Genomic DNA, 26,591 nt, shown 5'->3' on the forward strand with positions numbered 1-26,591 from the left:
TAGGGCCTTGGATGGAGGTGAGGGAGGAGATGTTGGCACAGGTTTTGCAATTCTTGCGGTGGCAGGGGAAGGTGCCAGGATGGGAGGGTGGGTTGCAGGGGAGCATGGACCTGACCAGGTAGTCACGGACAGAACGGTCTTTGCGGAAGGAGGAAAGGGGTGGGGCGAAAAATACATTCCTGGTGGTAAGGTCCGTTTGGAGGTGGCGGAGATGTCGGCAGATGATTTGGTTTATGTGAAGGTTGGTAGGGTGGAAGGTGAGCACCAGGGGCGTTCTGTCCTTGTTACTGTTGGAAGGGTGGGGTCTGGCGGCGGAGGTGCGGGATGTGGACAAGATGCATTGGAGGGTATCTTTAACCACGTGGGAAGGGAAATTGCGGTCTCTAAATAAGGAGGCCATCTGGTGTGTTCTGTGGTGGAACTGGTCCTCCTGCGAGCAGATATGGTGGAGGCGGAGGAATTGGGAATACGGAAAGGCATTTTTGCAGGAAGTAGGGTGGGAAGAGGTGTAATCCAGGTAGTTGTGGTTCAACATTTCAACTCCCCCTCCCACTCTGCCAAGGACATGGAGGTCCAGGGCTTCCTTCATCGCCGCTCCCTGACCAGCAGACGCCTGGAGGAAGAATGCCTCATCTTCTGCCTCGGAACATTTCAACTCCAGAGCTTCAATGTGGACTTCAACAGTTTCCTCATTTCCCCTTTCCCCGCCTCACTCCAGTTCCAAACTTCCAGCTCAGCACTGTCCCCATGACTTGTCCCTACCTGTCTATCTTCTTTTCCACCTATCCACTCCCCCCCCTCCCCCTGACCTATCACCTTCATTCCCTCCCCCACTCACCTATTGTACTCTATGCTACTTTTTCCCCACCCCCACCCTCCTCTCATTTATCTCTCCATCCTTCAGGCACCCTGCCTGTATTCTTGATGAAGGGCTTTTGCCCAAAACTTCGATTTTACTGCTCCTCGGATGCTGCCTGAACTGCTGTGCTTTTCCAGCACCACTCTAATCTATACTCTGGTTTCCAGCATCTGCAGTCATTGTTTTTACCTAGAAGACACCAGTAGCATGCAGAGCTTCAAGACAATCAGAGGGTACCGGTGAGTGTCGTGGCTATCACTAAAGTGACGATGCTGGGGAAGATGAAAGGCTGAAGATGGGATAAAACACCTGGGTGGGCCACACCCCAGGGTTTTGAAGGAAATAACTGAGAGATGTGGAGGCATTGGTCATCTTTCTGAAATCACAGGAGTCAGGGAGGGTCATGGAGGACTGGAAAATAGCTAAAGTAATACCCCTGTTTAAGAAGGGAAGGAGGCAGAAGGCAAGAAATGATAGGCGTGTAAGCCTGACCTTGGTCATTGATACCACTGTAAAGTACATTATTAAAGATGAAACCGCAGAGAACTTGGAAATGTGTAACAAAATAGGGCCGAGACAGCACTGCATGATCAAGAGGAGGGCATACCTGACAAATCTGTTAGATTGTTTGAGGAAGTAACAAGCAAGTTAGACAAAGGAGAGCCAGTGGATGTGATCTATTTGTATTTCCAGAAGGCCTTTGACAAGACATCACACAGCATCTGTTAAAGAAGAGCCCATGATGTTAGGGGCAAGGCAGTGGACAGAGGATTGGCTGACTGGCAGAAGGCAGATAATGAGGATAAAGGGGTGTTTTTCAGGATGTCAGTAAGTGACTAGTGGAGTTCTGCAGAGTTAAACATTGGGACCACAGGGCATTATTGTTCAGTTGACAAATGACATAAAACATAGCTAGAGGGACAAGTAGTGTTGAAGAGGCTGGGAGGTTGAAGGAGGACTTGGACAGGCTACAGGAGTGGACAAAAAAATTGATATATGGATTACAGTGTGTGAAAGTGTGAGGTTATACTACTTGATTAGATTACTTACAGTGTGGAAACAGGCCCTTCGGCCCAACAAGTCCACACCGACCCGCCGAAGCGCAACCCACCCATACCCCTACATCTACCCCTTACCCAACACCATGGGCAATTTAGCATGGCCAATTCACCTGACCTGCACATCTTTGGACTGTGGGAGGAAACCGGAGCACCCAGAGGAAACCCACGCAGACACGGGGAGAATGTGCAAACTCCACACAGTCAGTCGCCTGAGTCGGGAACTGAACCCGGGTCTCAGGCGCTGTGAGGCAGCAGTGCTAACCACTGTGCCACCGCGCCGCCCACTTGCTAGGAAGAATACAGGCCTAGACTATTTTCTAAATAGGGAAAGGTTTTGGAATTCTGAAGCACGAAAGGACTTAGAAGTCTGGAGTTCAAGATTCTATTAAGATTAATATGCAGGTTCAGTTGGCAGTTAGGAAAGCAAATGCAATGTTAGCACTCATATGGGTTAAGTGGAAGGCAAATATTTGACAGATTTGAAGTATACTGTGGGAAAATGTGAAGTTCTTTACTTTGGCAGGAAAGATAAGCAAAATATTACTTGAATGGAGAATTCTGAAGTGAAATGGGAATCTACACATTCTAATGCACAAGTTCACAAGATGTTAGTATGCAAGGTTAATGGGGATAATATTCTTTATTACAAGAGGAACTAAGTATAAGTAAGGATGCTATATTACTTTTATGCAGGACACTGGTGAGACCATATATAGCATAATGAGTGCAGTTTTGGACTCCTTATTTGAAGTAGGAACAGTTGAAAGGTGGCTTACTGGATTGATATTTGGAGTGATTGGGAAGTTTTATGAGGAAAGATTAAACAGACCAGGTTTGTTTCCACTGGGGTTTAAAAGAGCGAGGAGTGATTTGACTGAAGCGCACAAGATCCTGAATGATCTGACAAGGTGGATGTGGAAAAGAGATTTCCTCTTATGGATAATCCAATAACTAGAGATACTGTTTTAAAATTAGCAGTTATCCTTTAACGGCAGAGATGAGAAGACATTTTTCTCTGTCACAGCGTTGACAGGCTTTGGAACACCTTGTCTTTGAAGGTGATGAAAGTGAGGTGACTGAATATTTTTCAGAACAGGAAGTTAGGTTTTTGTTTGATGATGGAATCAAATGTTATTTCTGTTTTCGAAACACCAAAATTCAGCCATGGTCTCACTGAATGGCAGATTAGGTTTGAGGGGCAGAATGGCCTTCTTCTGCTCCTATTTGGAATTAAAATTTAGTGTCATTTCAGGCAGTACATTCCAAATCAGAACAACTGCGTAAAAAATTCTCATTGGCCTTAGGGTTGTTTGCCAATTATCTTAAATAGGTATCATTTGGTTGATGCCATATATCCAAGGGGAACCCACATGTGTCTTCTATGAATAGACTTTCTATGACAACCTCAGATGTAACCAAATTATTCATTAGAACAGAATGAAAAAAACATCACCTGACTGGTATTGTTTAAAGTGGACTGACAAAATTTCAATTCAACAGTCCTTCATTCCAACTGTTACAGAATCAATAATGTTTTTTTCGAGCCAAGGTCTAGAGCCAAGAAGGTTGGATGGAGTTACATTACAGATCAGCTATGATCTCGCTGAGTGGCAGAATAAGTTTGAGGGGCCAAATTCACTGACTCCTACACATGGAATTCCTCACAGATGGGGACAATTCGCCCAGAAAGGAATTAAAATGTTTGTTTTTGGCATGAACCCATAACCTTTATAACCACTGGAGAAGCAGAAATATGCCAGGATCCTATATGTAAAAATCGAGGGCTGGCACCAACCTGAGGCGGAAATAGACCAGGAAACATTGGTGGAGGGATCATAAAATTTGCTGCTGGAGGCTGAAACATCGGCACCTGATTTGGTGGTTGACTTGTTTCTGGAGCTTTCCACATGCTTTCTTTATTAAATCTGTGCACCCTATAGGAGAACGGTGTCCCTGTATGCAAAGACAGAAGACATCTTAATTCTTGCTATATCTCAGATGAATATAATTTTCACAATGCTTAATCTATTAATGTCACATAGATTCAAATAGCCACAGTGTGATCTTTACCTTTTACACTTGCCCAAGAATTCCAAAGCTAGCATATTTTAATATCTTCAGTAGGTGTTCATACTGAGTAATAACATCTCATCAAGTTTAGGTCCTGGACATTGAATTTTAATTTTCTGTGCATCCAGCATTGGCAATGTCTATCCAGGAAATCTTTTTAAACCACTTAGTGCTTCCACAAGCATGGCCCTTCTTCTAATCTCACCAACTAACAGAAGTAACTTCTATGTCTAACATGTTTGTTCCTCTTAACATCCTACAAACTTCTATCAAATTAGTCTCTAAACTTCTAAGCTCCAGGGAATAGAATGGTGGAATTGTGGAAGCACTTAGGAGGTCTGGCAGCATTTGTACAGGGAGAAGTGATTTCAGTGACTTATCAAAATTGATGATGATGTCCATATATCCAAACACACACTGTATGGTGAACTGGCCACTGGATCATCAACTGCTAGAGATCAATGCCTCCATTACAAGGACACCTGCAGGTAAGATATGAAGACAGTGGACACCAAAAAAACTAAGAGATATCCACCAACAGCCAGGTCCTACATCAATAACCTGAAATCAGTAACTCAATACAAATATGATTAAATACCCTTCACTTGCCTGGATAAGTGCACCTCCAGCAACACTGTGAAGAGGCCTGACACCATCCAAGATGAAGTGGTTTACTTGACTGACACTCAATCTATCACTTTAAGCATTCAGTTTCTACTCCACCAATTATTGAATATTCAGATGGCACCAGATTAAGACAGGCAGAGGAACCAAATGATGTGAACCAAAGCGAGTGTGAATTGAATAAAAAATTCAACTGAGCATAACAGTGGGTATTGAACCTTTATTGTTAAGGAGGGCAAAACACCTCATATGGGATCAGAAAAAGAATGAACCACTCAAGTTTGTGAATCAAGGTGAAAGAGACTCATCTGTCTCAGTAAATGTATGCAACTAGTTTATAACTGCAATTAATTAGATACTGATCAACAATCCTCAGTGCATTTTGTATATGGTATGTACTGCTGTCACTGTGCATTGGTGGAGTAGAAACTGAATGCTTAAAGTGATAGATTGAGTGTCAGTCAAGTAAACCACTTCACCTTGGATGGTGTCAGGCCTCTTCACAGTGTTGCTGGTGGTGCACTTATCCAGGCAAGTGAAGGGTATTTAATCATATTCCTGGAATGTGCCTTACAACAGACAGGCTTTGGGGAGTCAGAGGTGAGTGCTATTTGTTGCAGAAATCCCAGCTTCTGACCTGCACTTCTAGCGACATTTATGTGTCTGTCCAGTTAAAATTTCAACATTGGCAATACTAATGAAAGTCATGAGGAGATGGTCATTGCCTGACAGATACATGGTGTCAATGTCATTTGCCATTTATCAGCCCAAGCCTGAATATAATCCAAATCTTGGTGCACGAGAGTACATATGACTTCAGGTTCTGAGGAATCACAAACGGTAATAGACAGTCAATCATGAGTGAACATCTCCACTTCTAACATTCCAGAACACAGAAAAGTACAACACAGAACAGGCCCTTTGGCCCACGACGTTGTGCCGAAGATTATTCCTAATCTAAAATAAAATAACCTAACCTACGCACTTCCTCAATTCACTGTTGTGCATGTATAGCAGTCACTTAAATGTCCCTAATGACTCTGCTTCCATGCGTTCACAACTCTGTGTAACAAACCTACCTCTAATATCTTCTCTATACCTTCCTCACAATCTTAAAACTATGACACCTCGCGCCAGTCAATCCTGCCCTGGGGGAAAGTCTCTGGCTATTGACTCTATCCATGCCTCTCATTACCTTGCATACCTCGATCAGGTGTTGTAATGCAGGATAAGTTATTTATGAAGCAGCTTAAGATAAATGGACCTGGAATTCTTCCCTGAGCAACTCCTGAAAAATGCACTAGGCTGTGACAATTTAACTCCAACAAGAACGACTACCCTCCTCTTTGCTAGATATTCCCTTGATGCCTCATTCAATCAAATAGGATTTTGCTGGCAAGGAAATTCAATCTCTCACCTCTTGAACCTTGCTCTTTGTCCAAGTCCTTGCCTGTTCTTTGGAAGAGTTATCCAATTCATTCTAATCTCAGATTGTTTCCTCATAGCTATGCAAGCATTTCTTCTTCAAGCATTCATCCGATTCTCTTCAGGCCACACATTCAAGATTATCAAAGTTTTATTTATTCTCCCTCCCCATCCCACAAATACCTTAGATTAGTATCCTCAGTACAGCCTTTGGCTGAGCACCGAGTGGCAGACTGATTTTCAAGACGATCCACTTGCAAATTGCAGACGTCCAAAAATGTGGCAAATGTTAAGAGGTAATGATGCTGAACACTTGACATTCCAAAACCCTTTCAAATTCTGGGGAATTGTTTCTAAATGGCAACTACTTTCAACAACAAACTGGCAAAAATTGTTGAAAACATTTTGTCTAACAATGCTGTACTAGTGAAAAATACCTCGAAGTAAACACAGAAATCCTTCCAAATAATGCATTTTCAGTTATCAGAGTTGTGTTAACAATAAATGTTATAATATTTGATTAAACCTGGTGTCTCAGTGCAATACATCGAAAAAGGAGACAATCTATAATTTGTCTGCAACCAGAATTCAAAGGAAATAGTACAACTAAAAATAATTACACTCACTTGCAGGCCTCCCAGAGGAAGCCTCATCCTTCTCCTCTGTCTCCAGGTTCCAAGTAACTCTCTTGACAATGGGTTTGGTTTTCACTCCAATGCTTTGGGAACCTGTTTCACTTGTGGTCTTTGCTTTCAAAGGCTCTGTTGATTCCAGCAGTGGAATTTCCTTGTAGTCCTTATTGCTCTCTGTTTTCATCGATTCTGGCTTTCCCTCCAATGAGTCATTTTCAATCACATCACTCCGTGCTTCCTCTTGCTTATTTAAAATGTTTGAACCAAAGCTAACTGACACAGTCTCATGATTTGGTTCATTCTTCTGGGAGCACGAACCTGCTGCACTGTCTAAGTGTTCGTTTTTAACAAAATTTACTGTTTCATGAACCAGAATGCTGGAGTTTTGTTGTTCCTCAATTGTACTCACATCTGCTGATTCGTCTGGGTTTTCTACAGATACCAGAGAATCTGCAGTGGTGGAATTCTCTGTTACAGGTAAAAGCGTATCAGGTTTAGCTGGTGAATGATCATTAGATGGTTCAGCTTCAGGTCTCAAGGCTACTTCTTCATTTACTGACAAGAGCGGAATCTCTTCCTGTTTGCCAAGACATATTAATGGAATAGAAACCTCATCTGGAACAGCAGACTCTTGATAACACGGACTTTTAACTCGAGGAAACTCAGACACAGTACTGGGACTTTTCATTATTGTATCAGCCTGGTTTGGGCAAGAGCTAATAGTTTCCCAAATTTGGTCAACTCCAACAGAAACATCAGTAATAGTTTCTCCTAAGCCCTCACTTTTACAGCTGGAGTCCTTGTTTTGATCAAGAAGTTCTTTGTGTTTTTCTTCTTCCTGTGTACTGTCAATGTATGATGCTGGTTCCTCTTTAGGGGTTACTGCACAGGACGAGGTCTGAACAGCTGGTGTAAAATTACTTTCCTGCAACTTTTGAGCCTCACAAGAAATAAACAATTCATTTACTGAGTCTTCCCTCTCCAAAGGCTCATTATCTCTGCAAGTTGAAACTTTCTTCTGCAACTGATCCTTCTCACCAAATTTGATTTTTTCTTGAAAGACAGTTTGTTTTCTATCTACTTCTGGGAATTGACATTTTGACTGGGAGCATCTATCTCTCGATCTTGATCTACTCTGATCTTTAGACCTGGAACGGGTTCTTGATCGAGGTCTTGGCTTTCTTCTTTCCCTGGATCTAGATCGAGTCTTTGATCTTCTCTTTTCCCTAGACCTGGTCGATTTTCTCTTCTCTCTGGAACTTGATCTTGTCCGTGATCTTTTCTTGTCTCGAGAGCTGGATCTAGACCACGATCTCCTTTCTCTGGAACTTGATCTCGACCAGGACCTTAGCTTCTCCCTAGATCTAGGCCATGCTTTTTTCTTATCTCTGGACCTTGACCATGATCTCGAGCGCCTTCTCTCCCTGGACCAAGAGGTTGAGCGTCTGCTTCGTCTATCATATTGTTCCCGACTTTGCTCCCGTCGGTACAGCTTCCGCTTTCCTTTCTCACTGCTGCTCCAAGAGTACCTGGAGGAGCCTTTGTGATCCCTTGATCCTGATATTCTCCTTCTTCTCTTGTGACTGTCTGTAGATGTAACAGAGGAGGAACTACCTGACCTCCTTTCTCGAGATCTTGATCTGGAACGCCTTCCTCTTTTCTCTTTGCTCCTATCTTGTTTAGGCTTTCGCCTTCTAAATTTCTCGGAGCTGCTGGAGCGAGACCTTGACCGAGATTTTGATCTCCGTCGTTCCCTTGAGCGGGACCTTAACTTCTTCCGTTCTTTTGATCTTGATCTTGACCTGTATACTTTGTGTTCTTCAGAGACTGAGCTCTTACATTTGTGTTGGCTGTGGGAACGTGATCTTGATCGTGATCTCGAATGAGCCTTTGATTTGGAGTGGACCTTTTTATTCACTGTTTTTCTTCGTTCATTTTCTGATGAAGTATCTGCATCAGTTCGCACACAAGTGGGAACGATCGTGGTGACAACTTGTAAAGCACCGTCTTCAGAGCATACAGAAGAATTAATGCCATCACTGTCTGTAGTTATTGTCTGTTTTTCAGACTGTTTGTCATTAGATGTTGAAAAGTTGCAATATGCTTGTTTCATGCGTTCACTGTCCCACTTTCTCATGTCAGATTCTATGTCCAATTTTATATCTTTGACCTCAATATTAGCCGGAGGTTCACTAATAACTTCTGCTCCAGAGGTCAAAGAAGGTGCAGAAAAAGACTTACAGCTATCAGGACTGTCAGTTGGATTCCCTGATGTTAGAGCTTCAGTTTTGATTTTATAAGGCTCTGTTTGCTGCGTGCCAGATAGTTGTGTGGTATTGGTATTAAAATAAAGGCTTAATGTATTAGTCGTGTGTTCATTTTCTTCAGAAATATCATTATCGGGGCTGGGCACTGGGGATTCGCCTCCAGGTCTTGACTCATTCCGATCAGGAGTGGAATTTGATGAAGATGGATCAGAACCAGTGGGTTCAAATGGATCATATATCTCATCTATTTCTTTTTTTATGTTGCGTTTCAATCGAGAAGTATTTTTGCCGCTTTTGCTAAAATGCTGAATTTCATCATCTGTTGGTTCAAATGGGTCGTAGGCATCCAATTTCGGCAGACTAGTCAAATGACCAGTACTACTTGTCACTTTTGTACAACCCTGACCAGATGAGCTTGAAACCAAGTCCCGAGCTTGGTGTTTTTCTTGGAAAGTACTGGAGCAGCCAGTCGAACCTGTAATGGTGGAAGATTGATGCCTTTGTTGGACAGGTCTTTCAATATTCTTTCCACTATTGCCCAATTCCATAGGTTTTGTAGCCTGGCTATTCTGTTCATTACCTGTAAGTCTGTTAATACAGGCTCGAGGTACTCCATTGCTTTGTTTGTTACCAGTTTGAAAGCTTAAACTACCAGTTTGGTTCTTGATCTTTGGTATCCTAGGAAATTCTGATATATCAAGTCTCTTAACAGGTGATTTGGGTGCAACTCTGTTCAGTGTGCCTATATTGTTTTTAAAAAGCAAATTGGAGGCGCTATTCAACCATTTGAAAGGTGTAAAGCCACTGGTACTCTTTTGACTGTCCCCAACATTTTTACTAAATGCTCCTGTCCTTTGTGTATTGAACAAAGAAACAGATTCACCTGGCGCAGGACCAACTGATATTTCAGGCATTGGAGTAAATGTTCCTGAAAAGGCAGGTCTTAGATTGCTGGATGCTGTTTGTTGCCTTGGCTTGGACGTTAAGCCAGATGTAGACGGCAACGTACCCAAGACGTGTTTTGCAGTATTAGTTACAAGACCAGAAGTTTCCTGATCTTCTTTCAAGGCGCTTACAGAGATCCCTGAGATGCAAGAACTTGTTGATGAACATCTATTAGATGTCTCACCAGTTTTGCTGTTACTTGATGTTGATTCTGCAGGTTGCCCTAATGTAACAGCAGAAAGAAAATTCTACGATTAATACATTACACAACACACATTTATAAAATGTATTGCCCAGAAGTTAGTTTAAGAAAAAAATGTCAAGACCTTGAGTGCAGAATAACAGCTCAACAGGATAACACAGCATACTTAAGGAACTTCAGTTACATGGAGAGATTGGATAAACTGGAACTCTTTTCCTTAAAGCAGCACACTTTAGAGGAGATTTAGTTGAGGTGTGTTGAAAATGTGTTGCTGGAAAAGCGCAGCAGGTCAGACAGCATCCAAGGAACAGGAAATTCGACGTTTCGGGTATAAGCCCTTCATCAGATTCCTGATGAAGGGCTTATGCCCGAAACATCGAATTTCCTGTTCCTTGGATGCTGCCTGACCTGCTGCGCTTTTCCAGCAACACATTTTCAGCTCTGATCTCCAGCATCTGCAGACCTCACTTTCTCCCCTTAGTTGAGGTGTCCAAGGCAATGAGGGCACATGACAGAACAAGTAGGGAAACTGGGAATGTAGACTAATGGGAGACCGACTAACATGGACCTTTCTCATCCATCTAGAAACTGATAGAGAAAGCAAGCATGAACTTATCAAGATGGTTGAAACAACGCAATAGGATCTGAACAAATAGGCTGATGGCCAAACAGATTTTTCTGATAACATGGAAGAAATGAAATTTAGTGAGTGATGTATGGAGATCATTTTGGGAAGCATGGAAAAGCAATAAATCAGAGAACTACTATGGACTATAAAGATCATGAAAGCAAATATGCTGACCAGAATTCTTCTACTATAAATTGGTGTCTAAAAATAACTAGAGGCACTGTCTTGGATAATACCTCGATCTTTAGGCTTTAGGCTTCCATCCCTATTGATTACAACATCAGAACTGTCCATCAGTAAGACATTCTGTCCTGCTAGGATACTTCCCAACACATCGGGTACAGGCGGAGCTTCTGGTATGCCCTCCTGGGCAACAACTGGAAGTCTTCCATTCCTGTCACAAGGAAAAGATTTAATCTCTGTTTAAACATTCTCTGCCATTGAAGTAAGTCATTTCCAAACAAGTGACTGTAAGACTAATAGAAAAGTAAAAACTGAAGAACAGTGGATCCTGTAAGTCAGAAACAAAAATAGAAACTACTGGAAAATCTCAGCAGCTCTGGCAGCGTCTGTGAAGAAAAATCAGAGTTAACATTTTGGGTCTGATGGCCTTTCCTCCAGAAAATGTCGGTTTAAATGCAGAAGATAGGGTGGGGGAGGAGAAAAGGAGCAAATGGCACGTGGGGATAGAGCCTAAAGAGACAGAAGACAGTCAGAGACAAAAGAGTGGGTAACGATCAGGCTGGGAGAGGGCGGTACTATGACTCAATGGTTAGCACTGCTGCCTCACAGCATCAGGGACTCACTGTCTGTAGAGTTTGCACATTCTCCCCCAGTCTGCATGAGTTTCCTCTGGGCGCTCCAGTTTCCTCCCATAATCTAAAGATGTGCAGGTTAGGTGAGTTGGCCATGTTAAATAGCGCATAGTGTTCAGGGATATGTGGGTTAGGTGTATTAATCAGGGATAAATGTAGAGTAATAGGGCAGGGGAATGGGTCGAGAGTGTGGTGCTGGAAAAGCACAGCAGGTCAGGCTGCATCCGAGAGGCAGGAGAACTGATGTTTCGGGCATAAACCCTTCATCAGGAAAAGGGAATGAGTCTGGGTGGATTACTCTTCAGAGGGTCGGTGTGGAGTTGTTGAGCCAAATGGTCTGTTTCCACACTGTAGGGATTCCAGGGAAAGTGAATAGCTGTTAATGGAAACTGTTAGTGACTAACAATGCGACAGAAATGTTGGGAGAAAGAAACTGAGTCTTTCCAGGCAGCAAGGTGCAAGGTTGTATAGTCCAGATAGCTCTGGGAGTTGGTGGGTTTATGGTGAATATACCACAATTTCTTTTGCGGCAGAACATGGATGCATTCCGCAAACCGGTCACCCAATCTACACTTTGTTTCCCTAATGTAGGTGAGACCACATTGTGAGTAGTGAATGCATTAGACTGGATTGTGTGACATGCAGGAAGAGTGCATGCATATTTGGGCCGTTGGATGTTGGTTTGGGGGGGGGGGGGGGGGGGGGGGCAAGGGGGGGGCGAGGGGAGAGAGCGACGGTGTTAGATAGTCAAGTGTGCAACTATTGGCGGTTGTGTGTGTGCACACGCGCACTCGCATGTGCATATACAGTGGACCAGGGTGCCCCGGAGGGAACTGTCTCTGCAAAAAGGCAAACAAGGGATACTTTATTGTGGGTAGCCAACTGTGGTGGATTTAGCAGACAAACTGACCAGCTATCTGGATGATTTATCCTTGCACTCTGCTTCCTGCAAAGACTCCATTCCATTCCATTCTTCCAGTTCCTCTGTCTGCATTGCATATGTTTCGTTGAGGTTGCCTCTGAAACGTCCACCTCCTTCCTCAAGTGATGATTCCCCACCACCATTGTTGATAGGGCCCTCGATCAAGTTCAACCCATTTCCTACACTTCTGCCTTCACCCCCTCTCTTCCCTCTCACAATAGGTTCCCCATGTCCTTACCTACCATCCCACTAGTATCCACATCAGAAGATCATCAGACATCATTCCTGCCACGTCCAGTGACGTAACATCACTAGACAGATATTTTCCTCCCTTGTCTGGCCCACTTTCATTTGGGACCATTCCTCCCCGGACGCTCTGGTTCACTCTTCCTTTACTCCCAACATTCCCTACCACAGCCCCTTCCCCTGCAACTGCCAATGGTGTAACGCCTGCCCATTTACCTCCTTCCTCTTTAGCATCCATGGGCTCAAATATACCTTCTAGGTGAAGTAGCACATTACCTGCAATTCATACAATCTAGCCTACTGCACTCGCTGCTCACAAAGTGGTCTCCTCTACATTTGGGAAAATAAAACATGGACTGGCCATAGAACATCTGTGTTCTGCCCACAAAAAAGTTACCTGCCACTTTAACACACCATCCTGTTCCCTGGCCAAAATCTTGTCTCAGGCTTGCTGCAGTGCTCCAGCGAAGCTCAGTGCAAGCTGAAATAACAACACCTCCTTTTGCACTTGGGAACCTTGCAACACTCTGGACTCAATATCAAGTTCAATGATTTTAGGGCCTGAACTCTCCCATGCCCTAGCTCCCAACCGCATATACCACGTATGGTTATCACAATGTGCCATTACACACTATTTATTGTTAGCCACCAACAGTCTCCATTAACAGCTATTCATTCTCCCAGCCATGTCGTTATCCACTGCCTTGTCTGTCCAACTGTTCTTCTCTCTCTTCAGACTCTTACCCACCTATTGGTTACTTCTTACCCCTCCCCATACCCTATCTTCTGCATATAAACTGACATTTTCCTAGCTACAATTGGCTCTGAGGAAAGGTCACCAGGCCCAAAACATTAACTCTGATTTCTCTTCACAGAAGCATCTTCTGTTTTTGTAAACAGAAAATAGACATTGTTCTGATTTGAACTTTCAAATTGTTGGAAAATTCATAGGACATTGCACATGTTCTAGAAGAACATTGGACTACAAATTTACTCTCCACATACACAAATAGTGAAAACTGGAAATATTTTTAACAGGGAATTCTTTTCTCAATGAATTTGACCAGGTATAAACTGCCAAAGGGACCAAGGTGCTAGGGTTTAAACACGACTATAATGATCAAGTTTAATGGGTCCTAAATTCAGCAGTTCAAGTCTACAGGCCACAATATGAATCAACACGGTACACCATAAACCTATTAGATCACCATGGACTCAGAACAAACAATTTCTAACTGGAACCATGAAAGCTACGAAGAAGCATATCAGGAGAAAGTAGAAGCAAAGTATGCTGGAAATATTGAATAAATATTAAGTTCAGTCAAAACTCAGCAAGTCAAGCAGCATCTGTGGTGAAAGGGACAGAGTTAATGCTTCAAGCTGAATACAACTGACACAGGAAAGGAAACAAATCACAGGGTGTTGGGGAAGGAGCAAGGGAATGGGACCAATTAAATGGCTCTTTCAAAGCAGACAGACAATTTCCTATTCTGCAACATTCTACAATATAAAAATTAAGAGTATCTTTGCTGCAATCCACTGCCAGTGATATGTCGCCACACCAGGAGCCGAGAGTCAACATTCAGCCTTGAATTTAAATCTACAGATATGAGATTGTTAAAATGAGATATGAGGGGACAAACAGTGAATTGGTTGAGGAGAAAAGTTATTTCCAGCTATACTGACTGAGCATTTTGTTTCAGTATATGCAAGAGAGAGATACTGAAGAAAAGATAAATTGGCTAAAAGCAGAATAAGTATTATAACAAATAATGGGTTGTGCGTTAAAGAATGGAATCATAATTATTACTGAAACAAGGCTTAAAAAGGACAGGAATGGCAGTTCAAGATTTCTGGTTGCAAAGTTGTCAAAAGGGTGGAGGAGGAGGATACAAAGTTGAGGGGTGGTGAAAAGTGATCACATTATTGGCTCTATAAAAAAAGCAATGAGAGCTGTGGGCAATGTTATGCTAGAAACGTGAACTAAAAAACATGACTTGAATTGAGGAACAAGAGGGCCAATCACACTGCTGTGGCTATAGTATGGAACCCCCAACAGTCAGAGGGGCAAAGAGGAGCAAATATGCATGCAAAGAAATAAAAAGGCAGTACGGTGAGGATTTCAACTAACTAGATAAACTAATTGCAAAATTTACAGCTATGCAATATTCTTAAAACTTATTTGGGATAACATTTTTGTAGTTAGAAAATGAAGTTTATTTTATTCATTCATGGAATGTGGACACCCTGGTAACGTCAACACTCATTGGCCATCCCTACAATCCATTTGCTATAGGTAGACCCACAATGCTGTTGAAAAGAGATTTCCAAGATTTTGATCCAGGAACGTTGAAGGAATGACTACATATTTCCGAGTCTGGATCATAAGTGACATAGAGGTGGTGGTGTTACCATGTCTCTGCTACTCTTGTTTGTTTAGACAATAGACATTAGACAATAGGTGCAGGAGTAGGCCATTCAGCCCTTCGAGCCTGCACCACCATTCAATATGATCATGGCTGATCATTCCTGATCAGTATCCGCTCCCTGCCATATCTCCATAACCCTTGATTCCACTATCTTTGAGAGCTCTATCCAACTCTTTCTTAAATGAATCCAGAGACTAGGCCTCCACTGTCCTCTGGGGCAGAGCATTCCACACAGACACCACTCTCTGGGTGAAGAAGTTTCTCCTCATCTCTGTCCGAAATGGTCTACCCCGTATTTTTAAGCTGTGTCCTCTGGTTCGGCACTCACCCATCAACGGAAACATGTTTCCTGCTGCCAGAGTGTCCAATCCTTTCATAATCTTATACGTCTCAATCAGATCCCCTCTCAGTCTTCTAAACTCAAGGGTATACAAGCCCAGTCACTCCAGTCTTTCAGTGTAAGGTAATCCCTCCATTCCAGGAATCGACCTCATGAACCTACGCTGCACTCCCTCATTAGCCAGAATGTCTTTCCTCGAATTTGGCGACCAGAACTGCACACAGTACTCCAGGCGTGGTCTCACCAGGGCCCTGTACAGCTGCAGAAGGACCTCTTTGCTTTATACTCAATCCCTCTTGTTATGAAGGCCAGCATGCTATTAGCCTTCTTCACTACCTGCTGTACCTGCATGCTTACCTTCATTGACTGGTGTACAAGAACACCCAGATCTCTCAGTAATGCCTCTTTACCTAAATTAATTCCATTGAGGTAGTAATCTGCCTTCCTGTTCTTGCCACCAAAGTGGATAACCATACATTTATACACATTAAACTGCATCTGCCATGCATCTGCCCACTCACCTAACTTGTCCAGGTCACCCTGTAAACTCCTAACATCCTCATCACATTTCACCCTGCCACCCAGCTTTGTATCATCAGCAAATTTGCTAATGTTATTGCTGATACCATCTTCTATATCATTAACATATATTGTAAAAAGCTGCAGTCCCAGCACGGATCCTTAAGGTACCCCACTGGTCACTGTCTGCCATTCCGAAATGGAGCCGTTTATCACTACCCTTTGGTTCCTATCAGCCAACCAATTTTCAATCCAATCTAGTACTTTGCCCCCAATACCATGCGCCCTAAGTTTACTCACTAACCTCCTATGTGGAACTTTATCAAAAGCTTTCTGAAAGTCCAGGTACACTACATCTACTGGATCTCCCTCGTCCATCTTCAGAGGTACATCCTCAAAAAACTCCAGAAGATTAGTCAAGCACAATTTCCCCTTCATAAATCCACGCTGACTCTGTCCTATCCTGTTACTACTATCCAGATGTGCCGTAATCTCATCCTTTATAACAGACTCCAGCATCTTTCCCACCACTGAGGTCAGACTAACTGGTCTATAATTTCCTGCTTTCTCTCCCCCACCTTTCTTAAAAAGTGGCATAACATTAGCCACTCTCCAATCCTCAGGTACCGAACCCGAATCTATCGAATTCTGGAAAATCATCACCAACGCATCCACGATTTCCCGAGCCACCTCCTTCAGCACCCTGGAGTGTAGACCATCAGGCCCCGGGGACTTATCAACCTTTAGACCTAACAGATCTAGATGGTAGTGATCACAGGTTTGGAAGTTAAGAAGCCTCGGTGTGTTTCTGCAGTGCACCTTGTAGACAGTACACACTGCTGCTATTCAGTGCGGTGGTGGAGGGAGCAAGTTCTTAGAAATGCAATGGCAATCAAGCGGTGTGTCAAGCTTCTGAAGTGTTGCTGAAGCTACGCTCATTCAGGCAAGTATCCCACCAAAATCATGATTTGTGCCTTGTAGATGCTGGTCAGGCTTTGGGGAGTCAAGTGGTGACTTACTCACCGCAAGATTCCTAGCCCTGATTTGCTCTGGTAGACAGAGTACTTACTAGCTAGTCCAGTTCAGTTTTCAGTCAATGGTGAGATCAGAGAGATTTAGTATTTTAATCATTGCAACCATAATTTAATTTGGGGCTGTTACGGAAAAGAATGGACAAATTTGGAGTGAACTTTTAACTCAGGGAAAGGCTGTTTTTACTAGGCTGAGAAGTGATATGGCAAAAGTGGTCTTAAAACAACAAATAAATTTAAGTATTAGAGCAGTAGGAGGAACTGTTCTATGTGGAGAGAGACAGATTCACAACAATCATGCTCTCACAAAGAAAAAGGAGTTGGTTTGAGAATCCAGATTCCTCTAGATATCATAAGTGCAAAAATAGGAAGTATGTTGGATGCTAACAGCTCAATTCCATTAGAAGCTATGGGGAGTAGAGAAAGTGCAGGAATGAAATTCAAAAGGAAATTAGGAAATCAAACAGAGTGCATGAATCAATAATGCATCAGTAAATAAATCAAAGAGGATAACTAAGTAAGAGGTATATCATGTGTATGGAGATGGAAGGCATGGACATGATTGTTAAATTAATACTTTTGTGAAAACAGGCTCAAAGTAAGAGACAAAGGATGACTGTAGTTAAGTGGAATTGTGCAATACTAGATGAAATAAAGAGTGCAGAAGAAAACCTTGAAGTGTTTACATCACTTTTGAAAACTGATTAATCATCAGACCCAAGTGAAATGTAACCCAGTCCACTAATGCACGCAAGGGACAACAGTGCTCTCAACAATCAACAGAGCTATCAAGCAGCATCTACTCAGCAATAAACTGCTCAGTGATGCCCAGTTTGGGTTCTGCCAGGGCCACTCAGCTCCATACCTCATTGCAGCCTTGGTTCAACTATGAACAAAAGAGTTGAATTCTACACGTCTGGTCAGAGAGACAGCCCTTGACATCACGGCTGCATTCGACCGAGTGTGGCATTAAGGAGCCCTAGGAAAACTGAAATCAATGGGTATCGGAGGCAAATTCTCTGGTGGTTGGAGCCATACCTGACACAGAAGAAGACGGTCGTGGTTGCTCAAGGTCAGTCATCTCAGCTCCAGGACATCTCTGCAGGAGTTCCTCAGGGTTGTGCCCCAGGCCAACCATCTTCAGCTGCTCCAGCAATGACCTTCCCTCTATCATAAGGTCAAAGTGGGAATGTTTGTTGTTGGTTGTACAATGCTCAGCACCATTCACGACTCCTCAGATACTGAAGCAGTCCATGTTTGAATGCAACAAGATCTGGACAATATCCAGGTTTGGGCTGACAAGTGGCAAGTAACATTCACGCCATATAAATGCCAGGTAATGACTATGACCAATAAGTGGCTATCTAACCACTGCCTCTTGCGATTCAATGTTGTTACCATCACTGAAGCCCACACTATCAACATCTGGGGGTTATCAGTGACCATAAACTCAATTGGACTCATTACATAAACACAGTGGCTGCAAGAGTAGGTCAGAGCTTAGGAATATTACGGTGGGTAACTCACCTCCTCAATTCCCAAAGCCTGTCCATCATCTACAAGGTGAAAATCAGGATTGTGGTGGAATACTCCCCACGTGCTTGGATGAATGCAACTCCAACAACACTCATGAAGCTTTAACAAAGCAGCCAGTTTGAATGGCACTACATCTACAAGCATGCACTCCCTCCATCACCAACACTTATTAGTAGCGGTTGTACTATCTATAAGGTCCACTATAGCAATTCACTAAAGAACCTCAGACAGCATCTTCCAAACCCACTACCACTTCGATCGAGAAGTGCAAGGACAGCAGATATAATGGAAACATCACCACCTTCAAGTTCCTCTCCAATCCACTCACCATCCTGACTTAGGAATATGTCGCTGATCCTTCACTGTCACTGGGTCAGGAATTCCCTCCCTAATAGCATTGTGGGTCAACCCATAGCAGTTGGACTGCAGCAGTTCAAGAAGGCAGCTCACCACCAACTTCTCACGGGGAACTAGTGATGAGCAATGAATGCTGGCCAGCAGTGATGGCCACAACCCCACAGATTACTTTTTTTTTTAAAAGGGAGAAAATAGCATCCTTTTGCAATCCTTTTTGGCTGAAAGCATGTTGTCATAATACGCTTTCAAAGTCAGCCTAACCCCAGAAGTGCACAAATCATTGGACAAAAGTCCTAAAAGATGGCAAAAACTATCATTTAGACAGGCACAGATTAATTAAGGTCAGTCAGCATAAATTTGTAAAGGGAAGACCTTGTGATTAATTACTTTATTTGATGATGCCAACATAAATGTTAGGGAGACTTTTGTCAAGGACCAAAATTGAAGATTAAAGATTATAAATGAAAAGTTCATGGAATCCAGAAGAAAGTGGCATGTTAGATCAAAGATTGGCTCAGTGGCAGGAAGCAAAAGGTTGCAATTGATGGCATTTTTAAACTATTAGTTTTGTGGGATCATTGCTGGGTCTCTTACCATTCATTGTACAGCAAATTTTTTATTACCTGCACCCACAGGACCAGGAGTCAATCGAGAGACCATAGAATCAATGTTTTCTTTATTTACAGCGCAAACCACTTAAATAATAATGCAACTTTGCCTTAAATAAAACTCAACAGCAGACAGCCTTTTCACTAGCATCCTCAAACTGGCGACTCAGACATTGTGGCGATAGCAAAAGTACAATAAACTTCCGTTATTTCAGCTATATAACTTTTGCCAATTTATCGACCGTGCTGTTTCAAACAACTCTGCTGTACATATTATATACCCCTTTGTTTGGGTATAAATGTAAGGGGCAAGATTAATAGAGTTGCAGATGGTGGATGTGGGGTGTATAATGAGGAGGAAAGCTTTAGTCTCCAAGAAGATATCAATAGATTGATGAGATAGGCAAAAAAATGGCAATCTGAGGGTAACACATTTAAGGTGGTCAAGGCAAGGGAATAAGCAATAAATGATTGGATACTGCAAATCTAAAGGAAATAGGGAACTCTGGGGTTTGTTTCTGTAGAACCCTGAAGTTATCTTCAGAACTAAGAGAAAGTTGGTCAAGAAGACATAGGGTAAACTTCTTTCACTGACCAAGATTTAGAATGAGAGATCAGAAATGAGAGATGAGAGATACTGGAACTATATAAACTTCAGCTACAGCTGAAGTACTGTTCACAGTTCTGATCACGCATTACAGGGCAGGTGTGATCATGTCATGGAGAGTACAGAAGAGATTTACAAGGATGTTGCCAAGAATGGAGAATTTTAGCTGTGAGGAAAGATTTGACAAGACTGGTGTTCACTGAGGCAGCAAAAGGGAGAATGAATTGAGATGTATACAATTATGAGGGTGCCATAATGTGGTTCCAAAAGAGAGGAATTATAACACAGCTTAATCTCTAAGATGCACAAAACATTGGAAAAACAGCACAAAGTGAGAAAAAAATCTATTCTGATTAGCAGAGAGGTCATAAGAGTTAAAGTAATTAAAGAACTTCGACAGAGTTGAAGAGGAACTTTTGTCATTCAGAATGTAGCATTTGTCCAGAACAGTCTGTCTCAAAGATAGAGCTAGAAATCCTCATCACATTTTTTTAAAAAAATAAATATTTTTATTGAAAAAAGGATTTTAGTTCTTTTTACAAAATTACAAAACCAATACAAAATAGTATGACAACTTTATAATATAACAGCAATAGTAGAAAACAAACTACTACTCTATTCAACAGACTACAGAAACACAAAGAAACCCTATAAAAACTACAGTTCAATTAATAACTAAGGAGAAAGAAGAAAAAATAAATAAACAGACAAAATCAAATTAAACCAAGTTATAACAAGGTAACTTAAATAATATTCAATTAAATTACTGCACTCAACGCAATCTCAGCACAGCTCCCCAGTACTGGGAGCAATAGTAAGTAGACCCATATTTGTTGGGGACTTTTCCTTCCGAGGTCCCCCAGACTGACAGACACAGTCCTCACGGGTAAACAAAGGCCCTGAACAATTTATCCGATATATCTACATCAATATCATTCAAAAAGTGCGACCATGTTCTGTAAAACAATTCCATTTTCTGGAGCACCATAGTTGTAATGAAGTCCAGAGGTATGTGTTCCATGACTATCCTACGCCAACTCGAGAGTTCTGGGGGATTCTCCGACATACGGCTCATTAGAATGTTCTTCCTCGCGCAAAAAGAAAGAATATTAAACAATTTCTTCTCATGCACATCCAGGAATGGAAGATTTGGGAGACCCAAAAGGAGGAATACCAGATCCAATCTAACCTCAGTTCTCAAAACCTCTACCAAAGCACTCGCAACGTCATCCCAATACCTGCCGGTCTTGTGAAATGACAACAAGCAGTGAGTAAGAATACCAACCTCCATTTTGCACTTGGGACACTCCTGTTTTGAATTTCGCAAGTAGTTCCGGTGCCAGGTGAGCCCTATGGAGTACCTTCAGTTGAAAAGCCTGGGTCCTATTACAAATTGAGAACTTCCTAACATTTTCCCAGATATCCTCCCACATCTCTGAGGAGATTTCCACCCCTAATTCTTGAGTCCAGGTTTGATATAGCCTTTCAAAGTCCTTCGAAACATTACTACCTAACAAATGATAGAGAGCGCTAATAGAGAGGGTGCCCATAGATCGGAGCACTCTCTTCTCCATGTCCGCTTTGTAAGGATTAACCATCAATGTAGTCCTTTTTTTACATGGTCTCTAACCTGGAGGTAATGAAAGAGATCCTTCCTAGGCAGCTTGAACTGACTCAACTGTTCGAAGGATATCATGACCTCCTCGTCAAATAAATCTCCCAAACAGGAGATTCCTTTGGACTCCCAGAGCTTAAAGCCAGAGTCCATTGAACCCAGCTGGAATCCTGACATTCCCACTATGGGAGTGAAAGGACTCATCACATTTTTTAAAAGTTTGGATATGTACTTAAGGAGCCATAACATACAGGACTATGAGTCAAGAGCTGGTAATGGCATAGGATTAGATAATTATTTTAGAAATAGTCTCCGCTGTGTCCTAAATCTTTCTGGGTTAATGTGTAAGATATTTAAAGATCACAGTGAAGCAACCTGATGAAATAAATCCAAGGAAAATTATGTAGGAACACCAAAGACCATAAGCCAGTGACTCATTGAACATAAATGTGAGGTGGACGGTTAGAGGATTTTCAACAGAAGTCATCCAGGTAGTCATCCTTAATATGGGGAACCATATTAGCTTAACATGTGCCAGGAGAGAACTTGGAATCATGTGAGATAAAATTATTAATCCACAAAATAAAAGCGAATCATGATGCCTAAGCTTTTTCTTTTTATCAAAGAACACTTAACAGTTCAAAATACAAGAATGTTAAATTTCAAACAACTGCAACAATTTATATCAGAGGAAAATAAGGTGCTGAATGGTTGGATAAGTCAACTCTGATTAGCTGAAGCATTGCTATATGAAAATAACAACAGCCAGAAGAATATGCTGCTTGTTTCTTAATAAGCAGAGAACAGACCTTACTCAACCAGCCCACATATGCAAATCCCAAAACAAAGCGTCTGTTTACATATGATTCTGTATCTGAACTGTTCTGAGTGAGTTAATAGTTACATAAACAATTTAAGGTATTCCAAGCTCACAACATGGTTCAGTTGCTGAAAGTGATGTAAAATCATATGCAAGGACATGTTCTCTGCAAGGAACTAGAACATGTTCAACTCCTGTGCTGATTCTGAATTACTGGAAGCATGGGGAACTTGCAGTTCTATGTAGCTTTCGCCATGGAAGTCCTTCAACCAGAGTAGACTCGCCAACCAGTTAGCATTCTTTTTCAGCAATATTCAAAACAGTATTTAGAAACAGGAAACACTGAGTTTACAAAGAAAGATGGTGCTAAACAAAACTATGCAATTGTAAGTTGTGTAATCTTAATGGGGAGGATAGGATTGGATTTTTAACATTTCTATTATTTTAAAGGGCTTACAAACAACAAGTCACAGTAACAATCCACCAATAGACTTTCTTACCTTGAGATTTTTACAGAGATTGGTCGGGCTACGGGCCGATGAGATCGTAGAGCTGAGCGGGAAAGAATTCTTCTTTTGTTGCTAACAAGTGACCTAGGACTTGATGTTTCCCTGTCCAAAGGTCCAGCAGCACTGAAAAATAACATTTATTTCTAAATCAGTTTTCTCAAGAAGCTTAAGTTATTAGTAATTTTACATTTCAAATGACAGCCAACTAATTATTCGTCCCATAAATCTAACAAGTCCTGAGGAGCTTTGCAAAGTGTACAGCACAGAAGTACATAACAAATAGACAGTTTGGTCTATTCATCATTCAATATCATCCTGGCTGACTCTGTAGCACAATTTCACTTTCTGCCTGCTCCCCATATTGCTAAATTTCCAGACAGACCAACATTTTGTCTATTTCAGTTTTAACTACACTCAACAAAGGAAAGTCCATGATCTTCTGCAGTAGGCCATCCAGCATTAACACATTCCTACAAAATTCACCTCCTTATGTACAGATCCTTTAAGGCCTCATCTCTATCCTGTTTTTCACCTCTTGTCTTGTGGCTTTTTCAACAGTCTCAAACCTTTCATGGCTATGATCTTGAATACTCCCCCCGAGGGATTTTGTAACCAAACCGCTGAGAAATATATTAGAAGAATCACATCAATAGAAAACTAACCTTTCAAATGGGTCCAGGTCATTTGGATCACCATATACAGATAATGAGGCTGCTCCAATATCTGTTCGCATAGACTTCAGGGATGGTTCCAGTGGCCTGTACACAGAGGGAACTGAAATACCATTGACAGGCTTTCCGAGGCCAAGATTCTTTGCAATGCGTGACCGTGCTGTGAAACTTAGTTTAATCTATTTAAAAACACAAAAATGTTACCCAGATATTTGACTGCAAATTGAGAAATACAGTACAGAACAACAATAATGAGGTTCTCACCGCCTTCTTCTTTCCCTTCCTTCTTTTTACTTTTCTCCTCCGTTTCCTTGCAGGTTTTCCAATGACCTTAGTTCCAGATGCCAGACTGGTTTTGCCAGAAAGTTTCTTTGTTCCAGCTTTTTTCCTGTTTTTACCTGGAAAGGCCACAGTAAGGTCACATCATAAGTCAGCACCTTCAAGCTCTGAATGATTACGGCAAGATTAGAAACATACAGTTTTAACACCAAATGTCATTCTGTGGTCAGAAATGCAGTCAGGCCCATTTAAAATACTCCTATTCATACTCACCATGTGCTCTCTATAACCATCAAGAGCACCCCCATGTCCTGATCCCAATCCATATGTTATAAGGAAAAAGTAAAAGAATCTTTGCTTCACTGGTTAGAACAACAGTAAGAGAAGGCCTCCATGAAATATCTAATATACTTGTAAATAATAGCCTGATTAATGGCAAACAAAGTCATAGGAAATGCAGAAAAGTAAATTATGCAAGAAAGAAATGTTTGGAACAATTTATAAATGGACTGGCTCAATAGTTCCAAGCCCTTTTTAAATAGTTCAACATTGACAGAGTATACTTTAGAAAAGGAACCTAGGCACAGGGATTTCTCAAGGGAGTATGGCAAAACTGGAGGGCCTCTAATACAATGTTGGAAGTATAATCGGTACGACAGCTGAGCTGAGGATGTGGATTGACATGTGAAATTGTAATGTTGTTGCCCTCACATGGATGAGGGAGAGGCAGGAATGGCAACTCAACATTCTGGCGTACAGGATCTTCAGGTGAGACAGGGAGGGTGTAAAAGAGATGGCGGTGTTGTATTGTTATTCAAGGAGTCAATTGCTGCAGTAAGGAGGGACAATATCTTGAAATATCTACATCCCCTTGAAAAGAAGAACCAGAAATGACATCACCCACTTTAAGAAGCCAAGACCTATAAATAGAGGGGCGGGACATACCACCAGCGCTTCACTGGAGACTCTCACTGATGATGTTACCTAGTACAGTGACGAAAAGTCTGAAAACAAACCTTCAAGCTCAGTGAGCTAACGTATATACTTATCAACCTGAGCTACAATTCTTCACAAAAATCGCTAAGATATGACAAATAAATCTGTGGATGACATGAAGATTGGCCAGGTGGTTGACAGTGAGGAAGATGACCTTAGGACACAAATGGATTAATCAGATAAGTGGCAGATTAGTAGATCAGTGGCAGATAGAATATAACCCTAAGTGTGAGGTGATGGACTTTGGAAGAGGCAAGAAGGCAAGGAAATACTTAATGAATGGCAGGATGCCTTGAGGAACAGAGGGATCTTGAGGTGCTAGGCCACAGATCGCTGATGGCAGGAGAGGTTAACATGGTGGTTAAGGCGGTATACAAGACAATTGCCTTTATCATAATAGACACAGATTATAAGAGCAGGAATGGTATGTTGGAGATGTATGGGAGTTTACTTAAGTCAAAGTACAGTACTGTGAGGAATTCTGGATTCCGTACCAAAGGAAGGATATGATTGCACCAGAGGGGCAGCAGAGGAGATTCACCAGGATGTTGCCGGGGATGCAGCATCTTAGCTACGAAGAGAGGTTGGATAAGTTTGGGGTTTTTTTTGAAGCACAGAAGATTGGGGATCCTGATTGAGGAGCATGAGTAGAGTAGACAGAAACCAGTTGTTCTCCTTAGTTGAACTGTCAATACCTAGAGGATACACTTTTAAGGTGAAAGGTGTGAAGTTTAGAGGGGATTTAAGGAAAACCTTATTCAACCAGAGGATACTAGTGGTCTGGATACACTAACAGGGAGGATAGTTGAGGCAAGAAATCTCACAACCTTTAAAAGATACTTAGCTGAGCACTTGAAATGTACTAAAATTGAAGTGTGCATGCCTAGTGCTGGAAAATAGGACTCTCAGAATCACAGAGTCACACTGCAGTTAAACAGATCCTTCAGGCCAACAATTCCAAGCTAATCATGTTCCCATGGGCTGCATTTGGCCCATATCCCCAAATCATTCTTATTGATGTACTTATCCAAATGTCTTCTAAATGTTGTAACTGTATGTGTCCACCACTTCCTCTGGCAATTCATTCCACATATGAACCACTCGGTCTAAAAAGGTTGCCCCCCAATGTCTTTTTTTAATCTTTTTCCGATAATCTTAAAAAATATGCCCCCTAGTTTTGAACTCCCACACATTAAGGAAAAGATCCTGGCTATTCACTTTATCTATGCTCTCTATCATTTTATAAACCTCGACAAGGTCACCCCTTAATCTCCATGCTCCAGTGAATAGGTCACAACTTATTATTATAACTGAAACCCTCCATTCCCAGCATCATCCTGGTGAATGTTTTCTGAATCCTTTCTCATTTAATAATAACCTTTCTATAGCAGGCCAACATGAACTGTACACAGTACTCTAGGGCTTGTGTAAATTTAGTGTATTTTTGCTGGTACAGACTTAATGGACTGTAGGGCCTCTTCTGAACTGTATGGTTCCATGATTCTTTAATTGGGTTATATACTAGTAGCCTGTTTCTGTGCTTTTCAGTACTAGGACTTGTACTGATACAACATTAAA

The 26,591-nt window shown here is 41.9% G+C and overlaps 1 protein-coding gene across 2 annotated transcripts in view; it reads right to left on the reverse strand.

The window, feature by feature from the left end:
- phrf1 (PHD and ring finger domains 1) overlaps positions 1–26,591 on the reverse strand; it is a 92,022-nt gene that overhangs the window by 16,098 nt on the left and 49,333 nt on the right. For both annotated transcript variants that reach the window (XM_060838979.1, XM_060838980.1), the window contains exons 10-15: positions 24,003–24,136; positions 23,730–23,917; positions 23,059–23,190; positions 10,950–11,107; positions 6,666–10,106; positions 3,716–3,873 (exon numbers count right to left, since the gene is read on the reverse strand). In XM_060838979.1, the coding sequence (XP_060694962.1) occupies positions 3,716–3,873; positions 6,666–10,106; positions 10,950–11,107; positions 23,059–23,190; positions 23,730–23,917; positions 24,003–24,136 (4,211 nt within the window). The remainder of the gene's footprint in view (positions 1–3,715; positions 3,874–6,665; positions 10,107–10,949; positions 11,108–23,058; positions 23,191–23,729; positions 23,918–24,002; positions 24,137–26,591) is intronic.

The sequence above is a fragment of the Hemiscyllium ocellatum genome, chromosome 18 (assembly GCF_020745735.1).
Source record: "Hemiscyllium ocellatum isolate sHemOce1 chromosome 18, sHemOce1.pat.X.cur, whole genome shotgun sequence".
In the NCBI taxonomy this organism is placed as follows: Eukaryota; Metazoa; Chordata; class Chondrichthyes; order Orectolobiformes; family Hemiscylliidae; genus Hemiscyllium; species Hemiscyllium ocellatum.